Source organism: Daphnia pulicaria, chromosome 5 (assembly GCF_021234035.1).
Source record: "Daphnia pulicaria isolate SC F1-1A chromosome 5, SC_F0-13Bv2, whole genome shotgun sequence".
Lineage (NCBI taxonomy): Eukaryota > Metazoa > Arthropoda > Branchiopoda > Diplostraca > Daphniidae > Daphnia > Daphnia pulicaria.
In genome coordinates, this window is record NC_060917.1 from 873385 (window position 1) to 898918 (window position 25534).

The following is a 25534-nucleotide window of genomic DNA, read 5'->3' on the forward strand; positions in this document are numbered from 1 at the left end:
GATAAAAAGACTTGAACAATCAATGCCAGAGAGTATCAAACTCTTCAGTTTTAGGGGTCAAGTCGTCCTGGACACACTGGCCAGTTTTCTCTTTTTAAAAAAATATTTAGATGCGCTACTATGCATTATCTTTTATTAAAATAAGACACACCTCTCCTAGTCTATAATAGGACATTAGCCTGAATAGCAACCGCAGCACGGGCTATATGCACGACTGGCTGCGCTGCTGTTTTTCTTCTTTTGTGGCCGATTGAATTGAACCCGCGCACGTCGCACACAAAAAGGGAAAATAACAAAAGCTGCAGACTCCTTTTCATTTCGATTTCATCTCTATAAAAGTTGCCATTTGGATTTTTACGGTTTCTAAAAGAAAAAGGAAAATTCCAGTCCACTATAATAACCATTTCCCGAGAATTTGTCTTATAGAAAACCATCGTCTCATCGGCCTTGGCTTTTTATTTTTGAAAAATAATATCACCGCAGGACTGGTGGTGGCCATTTGTCTTGACCCAAGAGCCGTGAAGGGGTTTTAAGCTTCTTTTTGTCTTATTTCTATAAAATAGTCGGCGGGGCTTTTTAGATTCGTATTTTCCATTTTCTTGAAAAACAATAAAAGGCGATTGACCGAGAACCAAAGGAAATTGCCATCAACTTAATCATAATCTAATCATCACCTCTATCGATTTTTTTTTATTCTCCCCCCCCCCTGATATCATTATATAGTTGATATAGTATTATATATACCTACTACGGTTACGTATACTCTATTGTTTGCCATAGAAACACTACCTAACAGAAATGCTGCCGCTTCATTTTGTTTTTGTATTTTTTAAAAAAAGGGGAAACATCGAAAGGAGAGAACGAATATAAGAATTGTGTGTGCACAGCTATAGTCTAGCCTGGCCGTACTATATCCAGACTATATAACAAGGTAAAATATATACTGTTCGTATATAATAAAATGAAGATAGGCTTGCTTTGGCAGCCATTTTGGCAGCCGCGGGAGGTATAACAAGGATATCCAATTACCCATCACACGGGCTGTATAGAGTATACACATACATACAGTGTATACGTAGATCTATATAGTCTTCGGTAGCACTAGTAGAGATAGGGCTGTGTACTACCCGTCCAGAGTTAGATCTACTTCACGTGAAAGGCCAAGGGTTGATTGAGGTAACGAACAAAATCGAGCGCGGGCAACATCATCAGCTGATTTTTAAAATAAAAGGAGAGTGATACATTATTACTCCTACACACACAAATGCGTAGAGATAAATAGGAAAGCCATGGACTAGACACTGTAAATATTATCAAAGGAATTGATAAAAGGATTGGGCGCTCCGATATGTGACTGTAATTCGAGTTATATTCGTTCAAGTTATTTCGGGATAGCTTTGAGAGCATCGGAAAACTGTAAATGGAATTTAGTGTATAGCACATATGATTGGCTGCGCTGGCTCAATTGCGTTAGATGACTCAAAGAATATACTGAGCCCTGCTGCCTTTGCCTTTTGTGGCATTATATAAACAACAACAACAACAACATATTGCTGGCGCAACAAACAACGGGAGATATTAGACAAATTAAAGTTCGGGTATGCGCTGGATCGGCTCCTGGCTGGATTTCCACAGAGACTTTTGGGCTTCGGGTGGTATAGCTATAGAGCGAATAATATAGAAAAGAGAAAGAGATAGCTACAAGGGATAGGATGTATTGTTATTAGACTGACGTCATCGCTGTATACTGAAACATTGATCCTCCTAAACTACAAGCCGGTTTCCAGGACAGACAGCAGCAGCGGCAGCAGCCATACTACACACACACACACACAGGGTGTGTAATTAAAGGGGATCAACGAAATGATATGGCTTTCTCATCACGAGCTGCGAATAATATCTCTCCGCTCTTCACAGCATAGAAGACAATATACATATCGTCTCGGACCGGAGACCGGGTTTCGTGGCTCTGACGTCATCTGACGCATCTGCATAATTCCTCCTCCTTCCATAGTCCATCATGCAACTCCACTCGACTAGAGCTGAGAGGTCAATCAATATGGGAGTGAGTGTAGTGTTGTAGGCACTGAGTATAGTCAATATGAATAAATGAAAACTCTCCCGCCACCACCTCGTCTCCCAGCAAGTGCTATGGTCATAAATATCTAGCAGTTTCAGTATGAGCAAGACATCGCACATTGATATTAAATACATCCCGTCACTATAATGGCGTCTTCATATAATGGACTTAATACTTCAATGATTAATGAATTCATCTTCATCATCCGCTGGCAAAACATCGATTCCCAGTCCGCTAACTCTTGTGTGTGTTTTCTCGGAATTTTCATCGCCGGCAAAAAAACTAGAAGAAGGACGACGTACATAGATAGAAGTTGAGAGACTACGAATAAGCCATGTGAAATGAGCGGATAGTCATCATCGACTACATTTACTATCCGTACTCCTGGGCTCGGGCGCCGGGTGGATCTTTAATCATCTCGTCCGGCTTGGCCAACTTTTACCGGGCAACAGCCATCGAACCGCTGATTAAGTCTTGTATAGCCGAGACTTTTGACCTTTTAGACTTGAGTGTATAAGCGGACATGAAAAATATAAAATTTCTTATATCTCTACCAAATAGAAAATTGTGCATCGGCCGGGGTAATATCGCACACATCTATTGCCCGCCAGGGATTGAATTAAAGATCAACATGATTCGTCCATCATCGTAGTAGTAGTCATGCGTGATGTACGAGGCGACATCACGATCGCTTATTCCTTTTTGCTGCTGGTTGGAAATTTATGGGTTTTGGGACCACACATCGGGCGAATATAAATCATTCAGCTCGGCGTCACTATACGGCTGCTCTAAATTTATAACTAGGCCTGTATATATGCTATAAGACCCGCTCTATACTACTACATAGAGGTAGGTATACATATACACTGTGTCTACACACGAGAAAAGCTTAAAGACTTATAGTATCCTTTGTACTACACACGTCATACGACGGAGGTGTACAAAGGGAAATAGAATTGAGGCTGGTCGTGGTGGTCGAAACAAATTCATTTCGATACTAATGATAATCAGAAACAGATTGAACACGGCGACCCTATACATCAAAATGATTTCGGTATTATCTAATAGTTTTTCCTACTTTTGTTTGAACTATTACGCATAGCGCAGTAACAAACTCAAATCACTTTGGGCGGGTTCGAGCTGTCAGGAGGGGGAAGAAAAAAAAGTTTCGACTAGGTCGGACCCGAAATAGCGAAATATAAGTAAGGCTCACGATATCCTCTAATTCCTTTAATGGATCTTCCACTATTCGATATTTTTCGTATTGATTCTCTTCTTTCTCTCACATCCATGATTTCTTTCTTCTCTCTCTCTATCTTTTTATTATTATTATTATTATTTCCTTTTTTTTAACGCTATTATGATGATTATTGGGGGTTTTTTTACGACCCGCTACCTTCTTTTTTAGTCCCCGCAAAAAGAAACTTGTGTGACCGCAGCGCCACCTAGCGGCGATAGTTAACAACTGATGTGTCATGCGCAGAACAGTGGCAGACGATTCTTGAGTTTGTTCGTTCGTGAGTTGTGTGTAGTAGGTGCCCACCCCCTATTGCACACGGATGAACACATACACACGACCGTAGTTGTCGTGCAGGAAAGATAGAAGAAGGGCGTCTATAACATTTTTCGCGTGATAAAAAAGAGTGGTTGAGATCGAGCCGAGGCTTTGTGCAGAGAAGGTGTCGATTTTTCTCTCGCAAGTTGTCGTGTTCGGACGAAGACTTAGAACTTCGAACGACCCCCCCCCCCCCCCAAAAAAAAAACAGAAGAAAAACACAATAACCCTCCCAACATTCCTCGAATTGCGTGAGGCTTCAGTGATGGCGATTTCTGTTTACATCTGTGTCTTGGCTAGTTCAGTCGACCAAACTTTGACACTGGCTGTCTAGCTTGCCAATCAACGATAGAGCCCACTGCCTGTACAGATTCCCAGATTGGACGCACACACACAGGGCATTGCTTCAGAGCTGATTCTCTGCGTCTCTCTCTCTCCCCTCCCTGGGTGTTTCATCCTGTTTGAACTCTGGAGGGGGGAAAAGTTTCAGTCACTTTCTGAAAGCGAGTACTGTGTGCTACAGCAAGCAGTCTTCGTGCTGCCAATTCTCTCTTCACAAATGTCCTGAACGATTTCATCCCTCTCACTGTTGTGTGTGTGTTATTCGCAGCACTGCAGAACAAACATAGGGGCACCCCTCATTTCGTATATATACCCTGCCACAGCCATTGTGCAGGCAGCAGCCAGGCCTGTTGGCACGCACATCGACGCCCGAGTGAAAGTGAAAGCGCCGTGGTGTTCGGGCGGTCGTTATTCCGACAAATAAAATTCACAATTTTTTCCTTTTTAATTCGTTTCTTTCAGTTGTTATCTTTTGCTCGTTTGTTCTAGTGATGCTATCCCATGCTTCCGTGACGGCGTAAAAATTTGAGCGAACGGGGAAATAGAGAAAAAAAAGTTTGGTTTTCCGTTTTGTGGTTTTGGGAGGAAGAAGAATAAGAGTCGCGTGAAAAGATTTCGTCGAGAAAAACGGCAGCCAGCCGGGGCATTAATCCCGGTCTCTTCCACATAGCATCCGCACGGAATCCAGGACGGGGGCCTACGGGTTGGAGCCTCTCTTTCTCTCTGCCTAGAGCCGGTCACATGATTCCGCAGTGCGGAATTGGTTCTTAAAGGAGCGCCAAAAAAGGAAGGAAAAAAAAGGAGAGGAGAGAAAAAGCCATCAAAGAAAATAAAAACGTCCGAAAAAACGGAAAAGAAGAAGAAGGACGTCTAAGACCCTGGCCAAATCTGCGGTCATCGTAATTGCGCGTCAGCTGCATGTTTTTCCAACACGGAGCCGCCATGAAGAGGTTCACATTTAAAGGAGTCTTGGACAATTTCCGGCAATCCGTGAGTCAGCCGACCAAATCTGAGCAACCGGAGCTGGTCGAAACGCTGAAAACCGAGCACTGCCAACTAGCCAGAGTGAGTTTGGTTTTTATCTCTTTTATCTTTTTAAAAACCGAAATATTTCTCCATGTCGCAGCTTTTTGAGTTGAAGTCCCGACGTCATTCTCAAGCATTTGTTGTTGTTGTCGTTATTTGTTACTGTCGTTTGCCAAGTCGTCCGTCTCTTCGAGAAAAAGAAAAAGGAAAATCCTATTCCAAACCTCACCGCCATTCGCTTTTGGTATACTGTCTAAAACTTTCCCTCCAAGTTTCAGAAGCAAGTGACGATCGCTCCAGCCATGATTGAAGCGATTCATCCAGGCAGCAGCACCAAACCAAGTTCTTTTTCTTTTCGCTCTTCTCTTCTTTTCTAGCTCTGATATATATTTTTCTGCCGGGCTCTCTGGGCTTCTTCTTGCGCGTTTTCGTCTTAGTCTGTCCCAAGTGTGAGATCAGTTGCGCTGCTGGAAGGCTGAATAATCGATGAGAGACTAGCCCCCCCCCTCCGCCTGCCAGAGAGAGTCCAAGTCACATCCCCATAAAAGTCGAAAGAAAAGATTTCTCATGTCCGTTTCTATCTTCATCTCCCACTCGTTGGGTGTAGTACGTTCGTTTATTCCTTTTCTTTCTTCTTCTCCATCTTCTTTTTTTTTACATTTTTTCTTTAGTTCGGCCGACTAGAGAAATTCGAGCAGCCAACATTTGGCCCAGGGCCCGTACTTCCCCATCATTTCCGTTTTGACTTTGGCGTTATAGGAAAACTTTTCATCATCATCTCTCTCTGTCCCGAATGGCACAATCGATCTCGAAAGGCGAGAAAGCTTTTCTTTTCTTTTGCCACCGGTTTTTTGAGGGGACACGGAGATCCTGCATGTGCTGGATTAAGCAAAGCGTCCGGTTCCGTTTTTCTTTTCTTCTATTTTTTGGGGGGATGTCGATTTCGGCCGATCCGGGATTTTGACGCGCAACTTATCCGCAGAGTCAGAGAGAGAGAGAGGGTTTTAACCGATTGTGGTGGGTGGAGTAGGGGGGATTCCTGCTCGTCACGCCATCGGGATTGAAAGAAACCCAGGAGACGGCTGTTGGTCCGCTTTTCCATTTTTTTTTTCAATCGACGATCGCGTGATGGCGGACCTTGGCGACCCTGGGCTGCCACTGCTGCAAGTCCGACAATCGATTGCGAGGCCGCAAAATAACAACAAAAAAAGGGATCAAAAATCCAATGTTCGACCTCTCTTGTAAAAATGCAACCGAAATTTGATCCATTCATCCGTCTGTAAATCCGGCCGGATATTTAGACACAAAGGGAGACCACAAGTGTCGAGATTTGAATGACACATTTTTTTTCTTTTTAGAGGATAGAGACCGCAATTTCATCTGTGAGTAGTCGATTGAATCATCTGGTTGTTTCAGAAAGTGGATGGGGGAGGAGGATCGCCGGGTACTCAAGGAGGGGCCGTCCCAGAATTTCTAGGCGACGTCATATGACCAATATTGAAGCTAGCCGAGTCAATTGCTTTTCATTTCTTTATATTTTTTGATCAATCGATTTGGGGTGGGTGGGGAAATGTTGTGTGTGAACAATCTGATTTATTCGCTCGCGTTATTTCCTGTAAATTTGATTCTGACCTGATTTTCAGAACGGGAAATGAGAATGGTCTCCGGTCGACGAAGAAATTCCTCGCCACCGTCCTCTCCCACCATATTCTTTTATTTGGCGCTGCTACACACTTTGTCGGATTTTATTTTTCTATCCTCTTATATAAAGTCTATCCTTAGAAAAAAGATAGCCCAATTTAGAAAAAGAAGATCGCCCGTTTTTCTAAGGATTCCGTGTAGAGAAAAAAACCAACTCGCAAGTCGATTTAATGGGATCCCGAACTCTTGATGATGAGAGTCGCCGACATCTGTACAGTAAATATTGCAAAAGACTTTGTAGTACGTGTTGGAACAGCCTGGGGCTACTGTGTGACAGAGTTGTCTCTTATTTCATCATTTTCCCGAGCATTTCTTTCCCCCTTTTTTTGTTGGGTTGTTGTCGTGATCTGCCAACGTGTGTGTCTCGGGCGAAACGATGCCCCGTGGCAGAACACACATATCAAAAACTGGGTTGGATGGCGACAACGACGGCCTTCATCTTCTTCTTCTCTTCTTCTTCATCCGCTTCTCCTTTTATTCGGAATCATAACGTTTCCTACTCGTCCTCTTTCTCTCTCTCACTCCCGACTGCCAGCAGAGCGATCCTTATTGATTTCTGCGCGTTCACCATGTCACCATGCGCCCGTTCGGGCTCGGCTCCTCCGTGTTGTTGTTGTTGTTGACAATGTTTACTCCCGTTTCTTTTCTCTCTCTCTGTCCCACACACACACACACACATTCATCTTTTTTCTTTTTTGGGGGAGGACTAATAATTTACGATATGTTTACAAACATTTTATTTGCAGACGGCTCGTCATGGATTCCCGCATCAACCGACCGCCTTGGCCTACGATCCGATTCAGCGGCTCGTCGCCATTGGAACCAAATCCGGAGCCATTCGAATGTAAGTCTTTCTGGTTTTGTTTTTATCTTGTTTTACTCTTCATTCTTTAGCAGAGTTATCACCGTGCCCCCCCTTTTTAGTAGCTATGACTTGATCCGCACTGTGTGTGTATAGATAGTAGATCCTTCCTCTTATCCATTTCCGAGAAAGGAGGAGGAAGAAGAAGAAGACGAACGGACAAGAGAGAGAGAGAGAGAATCTGAAATCTCTCTTGTTTGTTTCTCTTGGGAGAGATTGTCTTGTCCTTCTCGTGTTTCTCATTTGCGCTAGTGAGGAAGATGAATTGATTGACCGTCTCTGTGTAGTACAAACTATCCAGCAGGACTCTCTTTTTTATTCTCTCGATTTGGGATGAAAGCTAAATCGCTCCGTCTGCCCATCATCCATCAGGATTCCTTGTCCGGTTTCTTGTTTTGACAGTTGACAAACGATCAGGTACGAAAAATCGCACGGTCGCTGATCGGAGTGGGGGTCTACTAGAATATTCTAAATACTCGTAGCCCAACAACTGTCACACATACACAACTCGAAAAAGTTTTCCAAGGGATTTGGTTTTTGCCTTCCCTCCGCTGGATCGATTGAATTCCCTCTTCCCCCCATCTGCTGGATCAGCTCGTCTCCTTTTTCCACCCACTTTTTGTCTTGTTTTGTTTGTGTTTCTCTTTTTGTAGCATTTATTTGTCTGTGTCTGTGTCTGTGTGTGCGTATGTGACTTCTGGCCTGAAACGTGTCTAGCAAGTTTCCGGGAGCCCTAGAGAGGCAGAGACCGTGGAGAAGGGTGGGGGGGGGGGTATCCGTGTCTTGATTTGATCAGGATCACGTCAACTCTGTTCCGTCCTGTCCGTTCTCCTTCGCCTCTCACCAGCCCCAGCACACACACACTTCACTTCTCTGAGACTCTCGTCGCGATGACACTATCAATCACGTTCTATTGCCTTTTCTTTCTCTCTCTCTCTCTCGCCCCGATGATAATAACGAGTCGATCCTTGAGAAAACGATGGATCCTCAACCACTTTTTTTCTTTTTTCCCCTTTTATTTTATCCATTCACAATCGTCGAACATTTACCCAGAACTTTGGTCGTTTCTTTTTTATTCTTTTTCAAGAGTTGCTCTCTCCGTCGTCGTCTTGCCTTTTGTTTGAACAAGTTTCGATCCTACCCTTTTTTTTTCGAGAGATCCTTCATCTTCTGAAAGTGTGGCCTTTGCCTCCTATCTTGGTTGGTGGCCTGTTGCATATCTTTCACTCGGCGAGCGACTATAGAGCGCACCGTAGAGAGCGTAGAGAGAAGACTAGTTCGCCACTGGCTGGATCGATCGATACTTGGTCGATCTTTTGTTGTGTGTATCTGCTGTGCTCCTGGTTCTTTTCGACAGGGGTAGGAGCCGAGTCGAACGTCTTGTCGTTCTCTTCGATGTCGGGTGGGGGTTGGAAGGTTCGGCCTTTGTGCGTCTAATGCGACAAGTTGCCTGATCGATCCCGTCTATAGTGGCAGGAGCGGGCGGCCAGGAGCAGCAGCACACACACACACGGGGAAGAAATAGGAGCGCGCCCAGTAAAGTAGTTGCTCGGTTGTTGTAGACGAATATAAACGAGGACTTTTGCCTTCAGCTCTTTTGTGAGGTCGGAGTTCTTTCGAGGCAGCAACGGCAGCGGCGGCGGCGGCGGAGGACGAAGTGCTCCTAGCTTGCGGGTCGATAACTCTCTCCTCACGCCGGCCCCAAAAAGCAGTTTGCGCCCCGCCAGTCTCTCTCTCTTTCTCCTGCTCACCTCTTATTTCTCTCAGATCTTTTTGCTTGGGCTGCTCCTTGTTGGCTAATGCCATTCCGCTGCTAATTCTCCTGCCGACTTGATTCCCTTTTTTCTTCATTATCTCAACTCGTGCATCGGGGCCGGAATCGTTTGCAAAAGGGCAATGCCAAAGCAACGGCAGCTCCTGCTGACAGCTCTTAACGATATTAAGCGTTTAGACTTTGACTCCAATTCACCGTCTTCTGCCTCCTTCTTCTTTTCTCTCTCTCCATTGTTTGAAATCAAACTGGGACAGAGTTTGTGGATGCCATTGGCACTGAATCTGAACAGCCAACCACACACACACAGACACAGACGTACACAAGATAAAACATCTGGGGGTTTTTGGGTTAAAGGGAGAAACAAATTTTGTTTGCGGGAGTTCCAGGAATTCCCGCATGTAATTGGTCTGGGCTCCTTCCGCCTCTGCGATCCTGCACAGACGTCTAAGGATCTATCAGCTGGGCTTTTGTCAATAGTGAAAAGGGTGGGGGAAGCTGCTTGTGCATATGCTGGGGAAGTTGGGGCGAGGTCTATTAGGTTAGTTGTATAGTCGAGTAGTAATCGGCTTTCGTTACAGATGCTCAAGTCCCTAGCCGAAAAGGAAATGGGGCGGTGGAATAAGAAGAATTTGCATAATACCAACTACTCGAACGATTATTAAAAAAAAGTTGTCCTTTCTCTCTTTTTTTTCCTTTTCCATTTTTTGGTTTTCTTTACTTTTTTCTTTTGTGGAATATTCCAATCATTTATGACAATTTCGTGTCAAGTTTGGGTATCGCTTGAATGTTCAAGTGGCTCCTAACGCTCCTTTCTCCGGTTGTGATTTTTCTCGGGTCGAGTGTGTGTGTGTGTGTGGTGGTGGTGGGGTGTCATATAGAAGAGAAACTTGGGAGCGTGCGTGCGTTTGTTTGCGGTATTATCACGCGGCCGTGTGAAAGAAAGAGCTAGAGCTAAAGAGAGAGAGAGAGAGAGACTCATGGCTACTTGGCACCGTCGTCCTTTTTCCTTTTCTTCTCCTTTTGTTTGTCTATCTGAGAAACCCCCCCTCACACACATACACACACACTGGGGGGCCAGGAGGATACCGATCGATCGAACCGAGAGCTCCTGGAGTTGCTGCCGCTCCTGGGTCCTGGGTATACTACAACGTTGAGTATATTAAGGAGCGTGCTCCTTCCTAGTCTTTTCTGGGGTGGCCGAAATACAAGAAAGAAAAACCTCAAAAACAAAAGTAGGAGCTCTCGCTCAAGAAATAAAAAGAAGTGGGGAATATTATTATCACGGTTTGTATTTATGGCGCATACACACAGAAGAAGAAGAAACGAGAGAGAGCCTGGACTGAGTGACACGCTCGGCGCGTAGTACAGTCGACGTGCATTATGGATTCGCTGAGCCGCGGGGGCATGTGAATGAGAGAGAGAGAGAGTGGAAGAAGAAGAAGGAGCCGGGGCTTTTGTCTTTGACGGGTTCCAGACGTCAATAATTCCAGGAGCCGCTTCTCCTCTCTCCGTGTTTTTTTAGTGCTCTATCTCTCAATCTCCATCCACCAGCTCCTCTTATTCTCTCGCACATTTTACTTCTCTCGTTTTTCTGTTGTAAAGGCGACAACATCAATTACACCCAAGACTAAAAAAACAAAAACAACAAAAAGGTTAACCAACCGAAAAGGCAAACTTCGATCTATTCCGGCGCTCTCCTGCTGGCGTTGAATCAAATCAAGTCAAAGTGGGATGGAAAAAAGTGAGAATTTGTTTGTTTATTGGTTTTCTTCTTCTTGGAAATGTTTGGCTGTAACGAACAAAAAGCTTGACTGACTGGGATGTGTGTGTGTGCGTAAGGCGAACAACTTTTTTTGGGGCGGAAAGTGAGTGGGAAGTCGCCGAAACAAATAAGCAAAATGCGTCTAGATGAGACGTGGGTTTGGGCGGCAGGAGTCTTTGGTAGGGGCAACAACTTTTGTTGGTTGTTGTCATCTTTAGCTGAGAGCGACGGCCAGGAGAGAGTTGGATAAAGTGACGTCGCTCAGATGTCTTGCGCGAATATGCTAAACAGCAACTGTCGGCACAGGTTGCCATCATGTGTCTGTTTCTTCTTTCGTTTTCTTCATTTGTTTTTTTTTGTTTGTTTCTCCTTTTGTGTGTGGATGAACAGAAGACAACAAGCGATCCATCTCGGAAGAGAGAGAGAAAAAAATCCCTGCGCATTGGGGGTAGCCTCTGGTTTTTATTGCAGGATCCATCTTTCTTTTTCGCTGGCTGTTCTTGAAGAGTTGGCATATACAACAGTTAGTAAAAAAGGAGAGGGGGATAGGATGACTGTACTTTGGCAGTGGGCGTTGCACTCTCTCTCTATTCTTCTGCTCGGCTGCGCTTCATCATCCATCAGGATGTTTCCCCGATGCGTTTGTTTCTTTTCCCCTTATTCTTCTTCTTCTTCGATCGGAATCTCTTATTTTTATTCCTTATCTCGACTTGGTATTTCCTTTTTGCACCCTTTAGGTTTTTTATTTTTCTCGCTCGCCGATTTCTTCTTGATACATCTTTCTTCTAACAGCACATATTCAGCGGAGAGAAGACTTTATTACGGCCAGATCTTCCGCCCCCACGCCCACCATCCGCCCACCGACTCCTCCCCCCAGTCTATACGAAGGATCTAATTCTAAACACTCGGCCCCCCTTTTTTTTACTTGTACTGAAGATAGAAAAAGACGGAATCAAGATGTTGTTGTTGATCAAGGGCCTGGAGAAATGTTGTGTGATTCCCTGGGAAAACACAAAGAAAACATACAGGCGCAGGATCGTCAGGAAAGAATATGGCTTTTTGGCATCTTGTGCGCTTTTTAGTGGTTGTTGCATATTTCATCGGCCCCCGTGTTTGTGTGTCATTTAAGGCGGGGAGGAGGAGGCCGTGTGTATCTGACTGTCTGTCTATGTCAGTTGTGTTTACTAAGCGGTCGCCATCGATCGGCCCAGTAGTTTAGTATTCTCCCAAAATGTGGGAACATAAATATATACAGGGTGGTGGAACTAGTTTGGGTGTCACTAAAGCTCGGCTCTCTCTATGCTCTGCTCTCTCTCCCGCTCCTGGCCGGATCAAACTCGCAGGCTGCCGATGCGATGCGAATGAGAAATAAGGGGAATGGTAAAGGAAGAAACAAGCGGGCAGAGAAGAAGAAGAAATAAAAAGGAAAACAAGGAGGAAGAATCCTCACGGAAGATTTGTATCGATTAGGCCGACGCGGTTCCCCCCTTTTTATTTCTTTTCTGCTTTTCCAGGACGAAAGAAAAAGACGACACGTCGACTCTTTCTGTCCCTGGACGGCCATAACGGCAGTCCCCGTGCCCGTCTTTCCATTATCTTTTGACGTGTCGTGTGTGTGTGTCTCTATCCCCTCCGCCTCTCCCCTCCGGGCTAGACCAACTCTCCTCCCGCCGACTGGCTAGCGATCACAGTGTGTCGTTCGTGACGCCGATCACAATATCTTCGTTGTCTCTTGACCGCACTAATCCCGCCGCACCCCAGCAGTAGCAGCAAACTCCGGTGTACACACACACTCGAGTTTATATCTCCCGCTCCTCCTCGTCGGGGATATTATGACGAGATTGAAAGGAGCTCGGGCAGCACAAAACTCTTTGCTGGGCTCTAGATATACTATATATGCACACGGTTGTTGCCCACGGTTGCCCGCACACTAATCAATAGTCTCGGTCCGTGACGTCTAGTGTGGTGGAAAAGCGACAGTTTTACCAGCCATTTCGCCTTTTCTTTTTGCCAAAATAGAAAGAAGAAGAAGCGACTACCCTCCCCGTCTTAATGAGACAAACTGAGCCAGAGTCTCTTCTTCTTGTACTTTTTGGTTAAAGTTGGAAGACTTTGGCATCTTCGCACAGGATCATCAAGGAGAGAGAGAGAGAGTTGCTTGTTTGTTGTTTGTGTGTGTGTGTGCGCGCCGAAGAAAATCCAAAAGTGTCGGGTTCCAGTTGTTTGATTGGTAAATACTGTGTCTCTAACCCAGGGCTGGGTTAAGAAAAGAGCGGAAAGAAGAAGAAGAAAAAAGGGGTTCTACAATCTGGTTTATTTTTTCTCCTGAAGAAGAAGAAGAACCAATCAAATAAAGGAATTGGATTGTTGACACACACACACACGAGCTACGAGTGAAGAAAACGAATAGACCAAGCAAGTGTTGGGTGTGTGTTGGCTTCTCTTGTTTCGCTCCTTCACCAATATTCGCCTATCAATTGGAAATATCTCACAGCCAGCTGACATTGTTTATCTGCAACTCGACAGAATAAGAAAATCAGGACTTTTTCCGGGTATAGGGGGGGGGGGGTTCCTGTGGAAGGAGGCGGATATATCTGTCCAGCTCGTCACACATCGATCCTTGTGCTTATAAGTTTTGGCTGGTGGTGGGATCGGAGTTTGTCTTGGAAGAATAGAGAGTCTAGTATATCTATACAAGGAAAAGAGAACTATGTAACTAGATCCTATCATCGAGTCTGGGACCATGATGATTGCAACCAGATCCTATTTTTGTTTGATACATCCGCCGCCGGTTTTTTGGGCTGTTGTTGTTGTTGTTGCTGCTGTTGTTGTCCTTTTTTTTGTATTATTTTCTTTTTTCTTTCTTGGCCGGAAAAGAATGAAGAGCTCGAAAAGGGAAAGGGCATAAAAGGGAAAAAGTTGATGAAGAGAGAGAGGCGGGCCGTAGATGTTTGTTGGCGGTTCGGGTCAGTCGGTTCGGTCGCTATACGATCCCGACAACAAGTTAATTGGATCAAGGAATCCCTCCCCTCAATATGAAAGAGAGACGGGCTTTCGCTGGGAGGGGTGGAGGCCGACAAGTCATCATATAAAAAGCGCCGAATCATGAATCATCAAGCCTTTGTACTGCCAAAATGAAAGATCCATCCGTGCGGAAATGACACTATAGATCCACACAATAATCCATGTGTGGCGGACCACTGATCCGTACATCAAACAACGCCAAAATAATAAAAAAAAATAAAAAGAACCAAAAGAAGCAAAAAAGGTTCCAGTAACTCCGCCAGGCGGATTCGTTTACACAAGGCCGCCAAATACACCGTAATGTAGAGCCACTGCCACATCGGTCAGTCGTAACAGCTCCTATACATTATAAACAACATACACAAGTGCGGTGTGTATAGCAGCGGGTGGGGGTGGGGGGGGGGGGAGACTATATAGTTGTGTGTGTAGCCCGTGGTATTAGTAGTAGTGGCCCGGGCCCAAATAAGATTGCAAAAGCCTCGACTGCAACGTGTGCTGGGCTACACTGTACTGCGTGTGTGTGTGTATATGTATTTGCGATCGATATTGATCCATTAGGAGCGACCGACTCTCGGTCCTCGCTATCGCTACACTGCGCCCTGGCCCGCCCAAAGAAAGAGCTGCCAACTGGGCCAATGTGTTTTCCCCAGATTTTACTTTTTCTTCTTTACCGGGAGTCGACACAGAAAATGGAAAGGAAAAATATTCCAAGGACCAAATCCGATTTAGATTTAGTCCGTTCCCCTGGCCGTCTGGCTGACTGCATTTTCCCGCTGATTTTCTCTTTTTACCCAGGAGCAGATAGAGACCGAAAGATGTGGTGGTGGTGTGTTTGTAGTTTCGAGTGGTTGTATGAGCTGCTGGCCTTAGTAATAGTGGTACAACTGAAAGGTTAGCAGCCCGTCCAAAAGCTGAGGATGCGAAAATCTTTTTTTGGGAGGGGGGTTGCCCGTTCGGAGGTTTCGCGCCCCGTTGATCCGGCAATCGAATTATCACGTGGGATTTTCTTGTTATTCCAGGGCACTGGACGGGCTTCTCAGTCCACAACCCCACCGGGCATCAAAACCCTCCAACCCGCAAGAGAAGAAACAGAGTCTAAACTAACGCAATTGCGAGTTTAGAGGTCCCGTCTGCCCGGCCCGGCGTATAAGATGTTGTTGCATCTTGTGTGATCAATAATCTGCTGCTGCTTCTTCTTCTTTCCCAATTACGTTGGGGGGTTGAATCTGCTCTTATTCTTCTTCTCGACTGGCAAGACGAGAGAGTAGCTCTAGCAGGAAAAAGCTCTAGAGTTGAAAATGAAACCTGAGACAGTCAAGTGCATGCATATCGCGCGCTGCTGCTGCCGCTGCCGCAGTTCAGCTACACTCCCGTTTCCATCTCATTATTTTGGCTTTTTGGATTTGATGACGTTTTTTACTTTTTTCCAACGGCCAACAAAAGCCAAGCAGCTGAGGGATTCCAACGAGTGGCTCACTTGCATATGGAGCGTCTTTTTTTCCGGGGGCATCGTTATTATCCAAAGGAAAAGTCAAAAGTCGCAAGTCGCAAGAAAAATGAAATGACAACTTCATTGTAGTACCGCCCCTTTGTGTAATTTGAAGAGAAAGAATTTCAAAGTTTTTAGTTGGCGGTTATCTCATTCCAATTCCAATTCTGAAATTAATTTTTTAACTTTTTGTTTATTTCAGACTTGGACGACCGGGAGTGAGCGTTCAAGTTCGTCACGATCCGGTTCCAGATCCGGCGGCGGTCGGAAGCGGTGCCCGAGGTGCTGATGTCACGGGAGCGGCCGCCTCGTCCGTTAGTGCGGGAGCCGCCGGTGGTGGTGACGTTCCAGGTGGGAGCGGTGGCGTCACCCGGGGAAGCAATGCCGGACTAGCCTCCGGATCGGCTGGAATCAATCATCACTCGGGAGCCGGGGCAGGTCCGGGGGGAGCCTCCAACCCCTCGTCGTCGGGTGGCGGCTCTGCCTCCTCCCTGGTTGGGACCGGAGGTGCCACAGGTGGGCAGTACAATACCGCAGGCAGTTCAGCACCGGGGGCAGCCGGCCAGTCGGGCAACGTTCCACCCAACCATGTACGTCCATACTTTCGTCATAACAATTTTAGATTCAATTTCTAATTTTTAACAAAAAAGGCTTCCGGCTCTGGTCATCATCCGTCTCACGGCACATTTTCAACTACGGGTCCGGCCGTCATCCAACTCCAGTTTCTCATCAATGAAGGAGCCTTGGTGTCGGCCACATCCGACGACAGTCTCCACTTGTGGAACATCCGCCAAAAGCGGCCGGACATAGTTCACTCCCTGAAATTCCAGCGTGAAAGGTAAACACACACACCTGGGCACAGGCACACCTTTGTGTGTGCACACACGCGTTTAGTCTAAGGTCTATCGCCGACGGCCATCTTGCAAGGGAGTGTGTACCCTGGGCCGTGTGTAGCATTTTCCATCCATCGCGAAATGTGGGGGGAAAATACCGCACGCACACACGCAGGGAAGGAAGGACGACATTCCCGCCCCAACGGACTTGTTGACGTCACACAGCCGCATTCCCTCCTGTCCCCCCCCCCCACCACTGCCATCCCCACTCGCAATTGCGTGTCTTTCACACATGAGCGCACACACCCCGACCGGACAGCACACAAAGTGGACGGCGTAATACTACTACTACTACTACTACTACTACGACAAACCCATCGTGATCATCAGATAAACGGCGACATGACTCCTGATCGGGACGGACAACTATTAAATTGCCATTTTACCTTTTTTTTTTTTTTTATTTCAAATTTCAAATTTCAAATTGGTTTTTTAAAATCTAAAGACGCGGGCGTTTTGAAATTTTTGCGTCTCAACAATTTGTCCGCCAAACTTTTCCACCCGTTTCCCGAATTTATTGATCCAGTGAATTATTCCGGCTGGGTTGACGAGAACAAATTTTGGTGGGGGGTCCGTGTGTGTTTTCCTCTTCTTCTTTGCCTTTTTGCCTCCGTACGAATCAAATCGTTTGATGGTCTGGTTCAACACAAAAAAGTTGGGGGTGGTGAATGCAAATTGGGCCAGCCAGGAGGAGGAGGAGAGGTCCCGTGTGATAAAGTTGATGATTGGCTTTTAGTCTTTGAAGAAGAAAAAAAAATCTGTTCAAAGGGAAGAATTGACGGATTCCATCGACCCCCTTGCGCGTTGCCCAATTCCCAGCGCCTTTTGATGTTTCCGTTTTTAGAGTTTTTGAACGGCGGTAAGTCACCGCCAGGGGAAAAAAAAACTTCTTTCACCTGCGTGATTGCTTGATGCATAGTTCAAAAGAAAAGGGACAATGACGAGGTCGACGAGACCCGGTCCGGCCTGGGCGGGCGAACGTGACAGGAGTCACGAAATGGAGAATCGACTGACAATCGAACGGCCAGAGTTTACGTTGTTTCCCGTCATCAATAATTCGGTTTTTTGTGTCTTGTCCGACCCTTGTGCAGTTCACCCGGGGTTCACACGCATGCCACACACAACACGCGTGTGTTGTGTGTGGTGGAATAGGTCAATCGTAGGGTCACTTGCCGGCCATCAACTGTGGGGAATTGTCTATTACTACTACCTACTTATCGATTCAAACTTTGAACTCTTTTCACTTGTCTCACTTATCTCTCTCTCCTGTTTTTTTAGGATTACCTGTTTCCACCTGCCGTTCCAGAGCAAGTGGCTGTACGTCGGCACGGAACGCGGCAACGTCCACATTGTCAACATCGAAAGCTTCAGTCTGTCGGGTTACGTCATCAACTGGAACAAAGCCATCGAATTGTAAGTTGTTGCTTTTTTCTATTCCCGCAGTTTTTGTGTGTGTGTACAACTACTACCCTCGACTCCTGCTGTTGTTGTTTCCGTCGTGTGTCGGCGTCCGAGTGGAGAGAAGAAGCCGATCATCACACAAGCACCGACAAGAATCTCTTTGTTGTTGTTATCGCCGTCGGAGTTGAGCGCCGCGATAATTTGAGACCCGCAAAAGACTGGGCGATGGAATTTTCACGGCTCCGTGAGCAGAACCATTTAACCAGCCGTCCATTCGTTGCTCACATAAAAGACATCAAAAGCTTGGCTAAACATCATTGAAGTGAAGAACACAACCGCCAACAACTTACAACAACAACCGACGAAAATGGATTTCTCCTGGCGGCGAGAAACTTTTATTCGGCGGTCGATGTTTTCCAGTTTGCCCGTGTTGTATACATCCGCCAACTGTAAACTGCGGAATGAACGGTCCAAACGTTCACAGTCGGTCGTCACGGTGGCCGCCATGACGGTGAAAAAGAGAAGGAACCGCTAGAGAGAGAGAAGAACCACCACCACCACCACTACCACCACCACCACCACCTCAATAGATTCGCCTTATTGATTTTTCCGGTGCCTCCTAGCCTCCTAGTTTTCCGTTGCTCTATCGCCATGGCAGCTCCCGGAGAGACCCAGGACCCTGCCAGTCGGTCGGATAGTCCCTTACTCTTTCTTTCTTTAGAGTCACAGTAACTTTTTTTTCCACCGTAAAAATATAAAAGAAAAAGAAGAACTTTAAAAAAAGAAAATGGCAAAGAGACAAGGAGGAGAGCTTCGAGAGACTTTCAAGAATGTTATACCCAGCTGGATCAAATTCTCCTCTCTCTCTCTCGTCTTTTAATATCATCTTGATCAAGTTTCTTTTTCCTTTTTTCCTTTTTTTTTTATTTAAAAAACCCGCGCGTCTTATCGTTAGTGCGAGAGAGAGTGAGAGAGAAACCACCTTCATTTTTATTGGAGCATTTCAATGGGGTGGTGGTGGTACGGCGCCTGCCATATAAATCGAAGACCGTCGTCATTGGTTGGATTCTTCTTCTTTTCCTTTTCTCGATTGCGCACATACAACTAGAAGAGACGGAATGGGGGAAAAGAGAAAAAAGTTGCACCTCCTTTGATGTCGTTTGTTTCATTTCATTTCGCATTATTCTTCTTCTTCTCCTTTTCCTTCTTGACTCAATGCGCACTATAGTGCTCCGATCGAAGAGAGCCAGCCGGGCGACGTGCCGACGATGCGCCAATGGGGCGTTTTTCGATGATTGAGATTTGACATGTCACAGTCCCCACCCCACAACCACTTCTTCTTCTTTTATTTGATACAACATTTCTCATCTTCTTCGATTTGGGCCCTCCTTTTTTCTTGGCTCACTTATGTCGTTTTCTGCATTTATTTCGTTGCTCAGAGTCGCCCAGGCACGACGATCAAGATAATTCCATATTTGATTTTTTGTCTTTTTCGTCTATTCCAAAAATTTGAATTTGCGTCGTCGTCGTTGGCGGTTTTTTTAAATTGATAAAAAAAAAATGCGGAGACGGGAAAAGAGTTACTACGCGGGTTGATCGCGTCTCACCATGGAGAGGAAACTGTCGGTCATAATTTACATTTTTCGTGACTTTTTTTTTCTTGATTTTTATTCGTTTTTTGATCGGGTGAGATGGAGGAGGTTGTAATTTTTATTTATTTATTTATTTTTTATTTTGTTGACTGGCCCGAGACATCGACCGTCCAGCAAGGAGCTATAACGGCAATAAATGGCGCAAGTCCTTAGGGAGGGTCTTGCTGGGGCTGGATGGCTGGCGCCGGATCAGTGCCAACAGCAACGTACGCCATCATGTCGATGAATAATGATCGATCTGCTGGGCTAATGGATCGAGTCGACATTCCCCCCTCTTCCCTTTTTTTCCCGTCTACCACCTCCGGAGACTCCTGGGAACGAGGGCGGGCGACGAACCGGCCCTTTCCCTACCCCAAGATTCGGCGGATGGGAAAAAAAAAATAAATAAAAAAAAATACGGTCACGGAAAGGCACGGAAGGAAGACGGAATACATCCATTTCGGTGCTGTTGAGGCTTGTGGGATTCTTTAGCAATCCAATCTTAGGATCCCAAAGACCCTGCGCCATCAATTCTCGCACAACCCATTACCCTGCCTTTTTCTCGTTTTCTTTTCTGGCCCGTCCCAAAACAGGCCCGCCCGCCTGCCCGTTCGCCCAAAACCCAGAATTGAAGTCCCGTCAAACACCTGGCCTTGGCATCCGTTTCAGCTTCCCATTTCATTACGTGTGTGAGCTCTGCCCTTGCTCCTTTGCTCCTACACTGGACAGATGGATCCAATTGGTCTTGATTGGATCGACTAGGGAGGAAGAAAAAAAAAGAAAAGAGAAGACTGGAACTTGATTAACTCATTCCCAGCACTGTGTGTCCAAATTGCTTTCCTCAACTCTTGTGTGTGCTTCGTCCAAGACCCAGTCCACTCGACTAATTCGATTCTTTTCTTTTTGTGGTTTTTTCCCTTTTTTTTTGGGTTTCATATTTGATTACGGACGTCCAGATCCTGCAAGACTCATCCGGGTCCAGTCATTCACATCAGCGATTGTCCTACGGATCCCAGCAAGGTAAAATTAAATTAAATCAAATTTCCAGTGGCCCTTTTAGTCTGTCCAACGGTTTTGGGTGTTTATTCATTGGAAAAGTTGACGCCCTTTTTATTTTTCCTGGCCTCGTATTTACTTACGTAATGATGTTACGTCGACGAATGAGAGGAGCGAAATTGTCAATGTCAACATACGGGGGCAACTGGTTGTCGTCCGTAGAATTTAGTTGTCCCTTTTTTTTCTTCTTCCCATCCGCCCGCAATTTATTCCCAATTCCGAGCATCTGCGTTTCCAATCGAAAATTTTTTCTTATTTCTTCCGTGAGCGGAGGAAAGTGATGGGGTGGTGGAGGGATATTTCGTATCGTCCCGCCTCCTCCATTTTGTGTTTGGCATGAAAGACCCCGGGATTTGACGACTATGAAGGGACCATCCTGTTCCCATTTTCCAGAAAACCTTTTTACAGTTACTATTATTTATTTTTCTATTCCAATCCGGAGAATTGGAGGGAAAAAAGAAGAAGAAGCAGTGAATAAATTGTTTGTCGGTTGTCCGAATCCATCAAGTTTTTTTTTGTGTTGTTGATAAAAAGCAAACGGGAATCCTCTGAAATCTCCAAGTCTTTCAAGTTCATTCTAATTCTTCGTCTCTTTTTATTAGAAAAAATATTCCGCTTCAACTTCTCCTTCTTATTTTCCCCCCCTATTTCTCAAATCTTTTGCTTATCTTTGACGTCACTCACGATCGTCACCGACCCCTTTAACTTTTCCCCATTCGGATGTTGAAGAACCGCCCAAGAGGAAAAAAAAACAAGTCGGATGAAGATGACAAGCTAGACGAAGAAGGATAACCCCGACTAGTTTTTATTAGAGCTCGCCCATCTTTTTCTTCCATCGTTTCTCCTTTTTTATTTTATTTTATTTTCTTTGGAGGCGGTTCGTTAAAATCCGGAAGAGAATCCTAGCCATTAAGATGGCCCCCCTCACGTTCTTTTTTTTCCATCCTGCTCCCGACAGACGCAATTTTGGCGAGTGTGTGCATGCGAGGATGCCATTCTGGTTCACGCAGCCCCCCCCCCCCCCGTGCCCCCATTGTTCCACCATCTCTGCGATGTTTTATCGATCAGCCTATACAGCTCTCCCCCCCCCCCCCCTTTCTCCTTGATCCATCGTTATATAATTCCAACTGCCATTGTCCGCTCGGTGCTTCCACATCTTGACCTTCTTTTGTGCAGCGTCGCCTTATTGTGTCTCTCTGTCCCTGCAACTATAGAGAGAACCTCATTAATCACAGATAGAGAACGGAGCCAGGAGCTAGGAGTCGATTCGATTGGACACGGACGGCAATACGTTCCGATCCTGCCAAAAAAAGGGTCGACATCACCGGTGCCTGTATAGTCTCTTAATAGAAGGGCCGGGCGAAAAAAAAAGAGAGATGACAATGACTCCCTCGGTCGTTAAATGGATCAGTCGCCCCCATAATCGGTCATGGTGTGATGCACCGGACGCCTCGTTGGGGCGACTCTACCGCGGCCGTCAATTTTCTTTTTGACGTTTCCCCCCTCAATTGTTTTGTAGATGTGACATGATCAATTTGCTGATTCCTTTTTTTGGTTCTTTTCTTTTCGTTGTTGCCTACCTGATGAATTGCCAACGGCAGCTGCTGATGGGATTCGAGTCCGGTCTGGTCGTCTTGTGGGACCTCCGAACCAAAGTGGCCGACTCGCGTTTCATCGCCAGCGAACCTCTTCGCTCCGTTTCGTGGCTCTCGGACGGCAAGCAGCTGATTAGCGCTCACACTGACGGATCGCTCTACACGTGGAACTCCAGGGCCGGACCAAGGCCGGCTCCCGTTTCCGTCACGTATCCTCACGGTAGGTTCCCCCCCCCCCCCCCCAAACTAGGCCGCTCTTATTCATTTTTTGGAATCTAATTTGATGATGCCATATGTGTGTGTTTGTGTGTGTTTTAATTGTTCAGCTAAAGGAGGTCGAGAAGGCAAGCCGGAATGCAAAGCCATCCAGAAAGTCGAGTGGAAATCATCGACCAGCGGGTAAACAAATCATAAAAAATCGACAATTCATATTTGAATGGCGCGCGCGCGCGGCTTTTCCGGTTCCGTTGACTGAAACCCTATTTGACGTTGTCCAGGGACCCCTTTGTTATTTTTTCGGGCGGTTTACCACAAGACCGGCCCGGTCGATCGTCCAGCATCACCGTCGTTCACGGCCGTAATACGACAGTCCTGGAAATGGAACACAATGTCGTCGACTTTGTCGCCCTGTGTGACACTCCCTGGACCAGCGGTTCGTTTCCTCTTATTTGATTTGATTTCTTTCAATCCTGGAAAAAATGGATTTTAACTTTGTTTAATCCTTAGCGGAAGAACAAGATCCGCACGCCATCATCGTCCTGCTGCAAAATGATCTAGTCATTGTCGACTTGCTGACTCCGGGCTTCCCTTGCTTTGAGAATCCTTACCCGATGGATATCCACGAGTCGGCCGTCACCTGCTGTCTCTACATGGCCGACTGCCCGGGCGATTTGATTCCGGCCCTCTACTCGGTCGGCGCCCAAGGACACACGGGTTTCAGCAAGAGGGAATGGCCCATCAATGGTGGCCAATGGGGATCGCTGGCCCCGAGCTACGCCGAAATCATCGTCACTGGACACGTCGACGGAACGGTCAAGTTCTGGGATACGTCTTCGTTATCGCTCCAGGTCCTCTATCGATTGAAGACCAGCAAAGTCTTTGAGAAATCGCGATCCAAAACCCTAAGGCCGGACGGAGAGGTCGCCGCGGCCGTCCTCGTCGGCGCCAACGAGCCCGGCAAACAGCACTTGGCCATCAAACAGTTAGCCATGTGCCCGGAGAATAGGCTCCTGGCCATAGCCGGAGCTTCCGGCCATGTTGCTCTTTTCAAATTCAGGCGCCAAGAAGTCAGCCTGGAAACGACCGTAAGGATCTCATAACTCTTAAACATTGAGGAGCTGCTGCTCGTCTAAATGTCAAATATCAGCGGATTTTTTATTTGATTTCCTTTTTTTTTGTACTTTCAAAGGTTTTGGGTGTGCCGCTCTTTTTTGATAGCACAGATGAGCCTCAGGGCTCGCCCTCGTTCGGTCCAGGAGCGGCCAATCTGGAATTTTGTCTGAGAAAAGTCCGTTTTTTTCTTGACTCGATCAATCATAATCAGTTGCGTTCAATATTGACAAAGGGCTCCTTTCTCCTTTTTCTTTCTAATTATTATTATGTGTGTGTCTGACGCCGTTGCCACGTGTGCTCAGGAGCAACCAAATCCTTTGAGTGTCAGAGGAGGCGTCTACCGACGCCCGCCGGGCTTCCAAGTCGATTTGGTGTGTCTCAGCTCATGGATGGATGGAGAAGCGCCAGGATCCATTACCGCCCTATCTGTCAACTCGGCTTACGGCTTGTACATAATCCATTATTATTTATTTCATTTCATTTTTTTATTTTTATGTTCTTTTCTTTTCTGATCCCCCCCCCCCTCATTTTTATTATTATGTTAAGTTATATATACTATACATGTTTATACGAAAATTGAATTAACAAATGATTCAATCATGGGGTACACAATGTTTCTTTTCCTTTCTGGATAGAATGGCTTACGGCAACGACGGCGGACTGGTCCTAATTGACATCATCCAGAAGTCGGTCCTTCTCAGCATGGCCTCGGTGGATCTTTACAGCTCGGCCGATCCTTACACGCGACTCCCGCGCTCGCCCAAGAGACCCACCGACAGCGCCAACAGCCGAGCCGCGGCGGATCTTGACGACAATTCGGTCCGCTCACCTTCCTGCGATCAGGTAAAATGTGGAATCCGTGTCAAGGACACAAACAGATCCCCCACAAGGATCGTTTGTACTTAATTTGATTCGATTATGAGATGGGCCAAGCCAATTGGGGTAAGAGAGTGTGTAGGGGGGTAAAGGGGAGGGGTATTGGGGTTTGTGTGTACTGTGTAGGGACCAAACCTAATGATATGAAAGAAAAAGAAAAGATGGTGGTCATAGTTAATGAGAGTTATCCAACCCCACACGCCAATCGCGCTGATTAGAACGAGGTTGTGGAGCAGAGCGTCGATGAAGTAGATACGATCAAGCCCAGCAGCGAATGTCTGGAAACGGAAGTGGACCGGGCCGTCGAAGCTCTGGCCGACGACTCTGAGCCAAATCAGCCGGAAGCGACGACCGAGGAAGAGGGCGGCAAAACGGAAAATGGCGCCCGCCAGAGAAAGAAGAAGAACAATTTCAACTTGAAGAAGCAGCTGTCGAAGGCCGATACGAAATTGCGCGATCTCTTCGCTCCCGTCAGCCGGCGAGGATCGGGAGCCAGTACTGGAACTGGAACTGGGGGAGGAGGAGGAGCGTCGGGAGCTGGGGGTCTCGTTTCACCTCATTTGCTGCCCGATTCGAAGCCCGTCTCGCCGCAGGAAGAGCATCCAGTTTTCCATTTCCCCGAGCCGGCCAACTGTAATGCAGCCCTTCCTCCCTTGCCGCCTCTTGCAGCCAGCGGCGATAGTCCGGTCGATAGTGCGGCCCCCAGGACCAATCCGGAGATTCCGCTTTTATTCGACTCGGACGGCAATCCCATCCGACCTCCGCGCCGCTTGAAAAAGTCGCTCAGCGCGGCCGCCGCCACTTGCCAGCCCAAATCGGTCGGTAACCGCGATTCCGGATGGAAGAGAACCTGGTACTCTAGCGACTCTGACTCGACGGCGGCCGCCACGGCCACAGCGGCCATGGCGGCCCTAGCGCCGCCGGCTCCCATGCAGGTCCTGGATCTTCGTTTCGATCCGAGCGACGAGTGCTGCCACACGGGATTTTTGGACAGCCTGGTCAGGAAATTTAGTAAGAATCCTAATATTCGTCAAAACACTCCTATTCACCTCCTTCCAGCTCCTGTCTCTTACAAAACATATCAAAGCGACCCTACTACTCTTCAGGACTCTCATCACTTGGACATTTATTTGAC

General features: G+C 46.5%; 1 protein-coding gene across 3 annotated transcripts in view; it reads left to right on the plus strand.

The window, feature by feature from the left end:
- Positions 1–3571: 3571 nt before the first annotated feature.
- LOC124340792 (syntaxin-binding protein 5-like) overlaps positions 3572–25534 on the plus strand; it is a 28934-nt gene continuing 6971 nt past the window's right edge. Inside the window, exons 1-14 of one of the 3 annotated variants that reach the window (XM_046793462.1) lie at positions 3572–5042; positions 7451–7548; positions 15818–16205; positions 16266–16453; positions 17787–17921; positions 20497–20560; positions 22198–22411; positions 22518–22590; positions 22689–22843; positions 22918–23495; positions 23600–23698; positions 23826–23971; positions 24159–24366; positions 24618–25410. In XM_046793462.1, coding sequence (XP_046649418.1) covers positions 4896–5042; positions 7451–7548; positions 15818–16205; positions 16266–16453; positions 17787–17921; positions 20497–20560; positions 22198–22411; positions 22518–22590; positions 22689–22843; positions 22918–23495; positions 23600–23698; positions 23826–23971; positions 24159–24366; positions 24618–25410 — 3286 coding nt within the window. In that variant the 5' untranslated portion in view covers positions 3572–4895. The remainder of the gene's footprint in view (positions 5043–7450; positions 7549–15817; positions 16206–16265; positions 16454–17786; positions 17922–20496; positions 20561–22197; positions 22412–22517; positions 22591–22688; positions 22844–22917; positions 23496–23599; positions 23699–23825; positions 23972–24158; positions 24367–24617; positions 25411–25534) is intronic. The other 2 variants (XM_046793463.1, XM_046793464.1) reach the window with 2 other exon arrangements.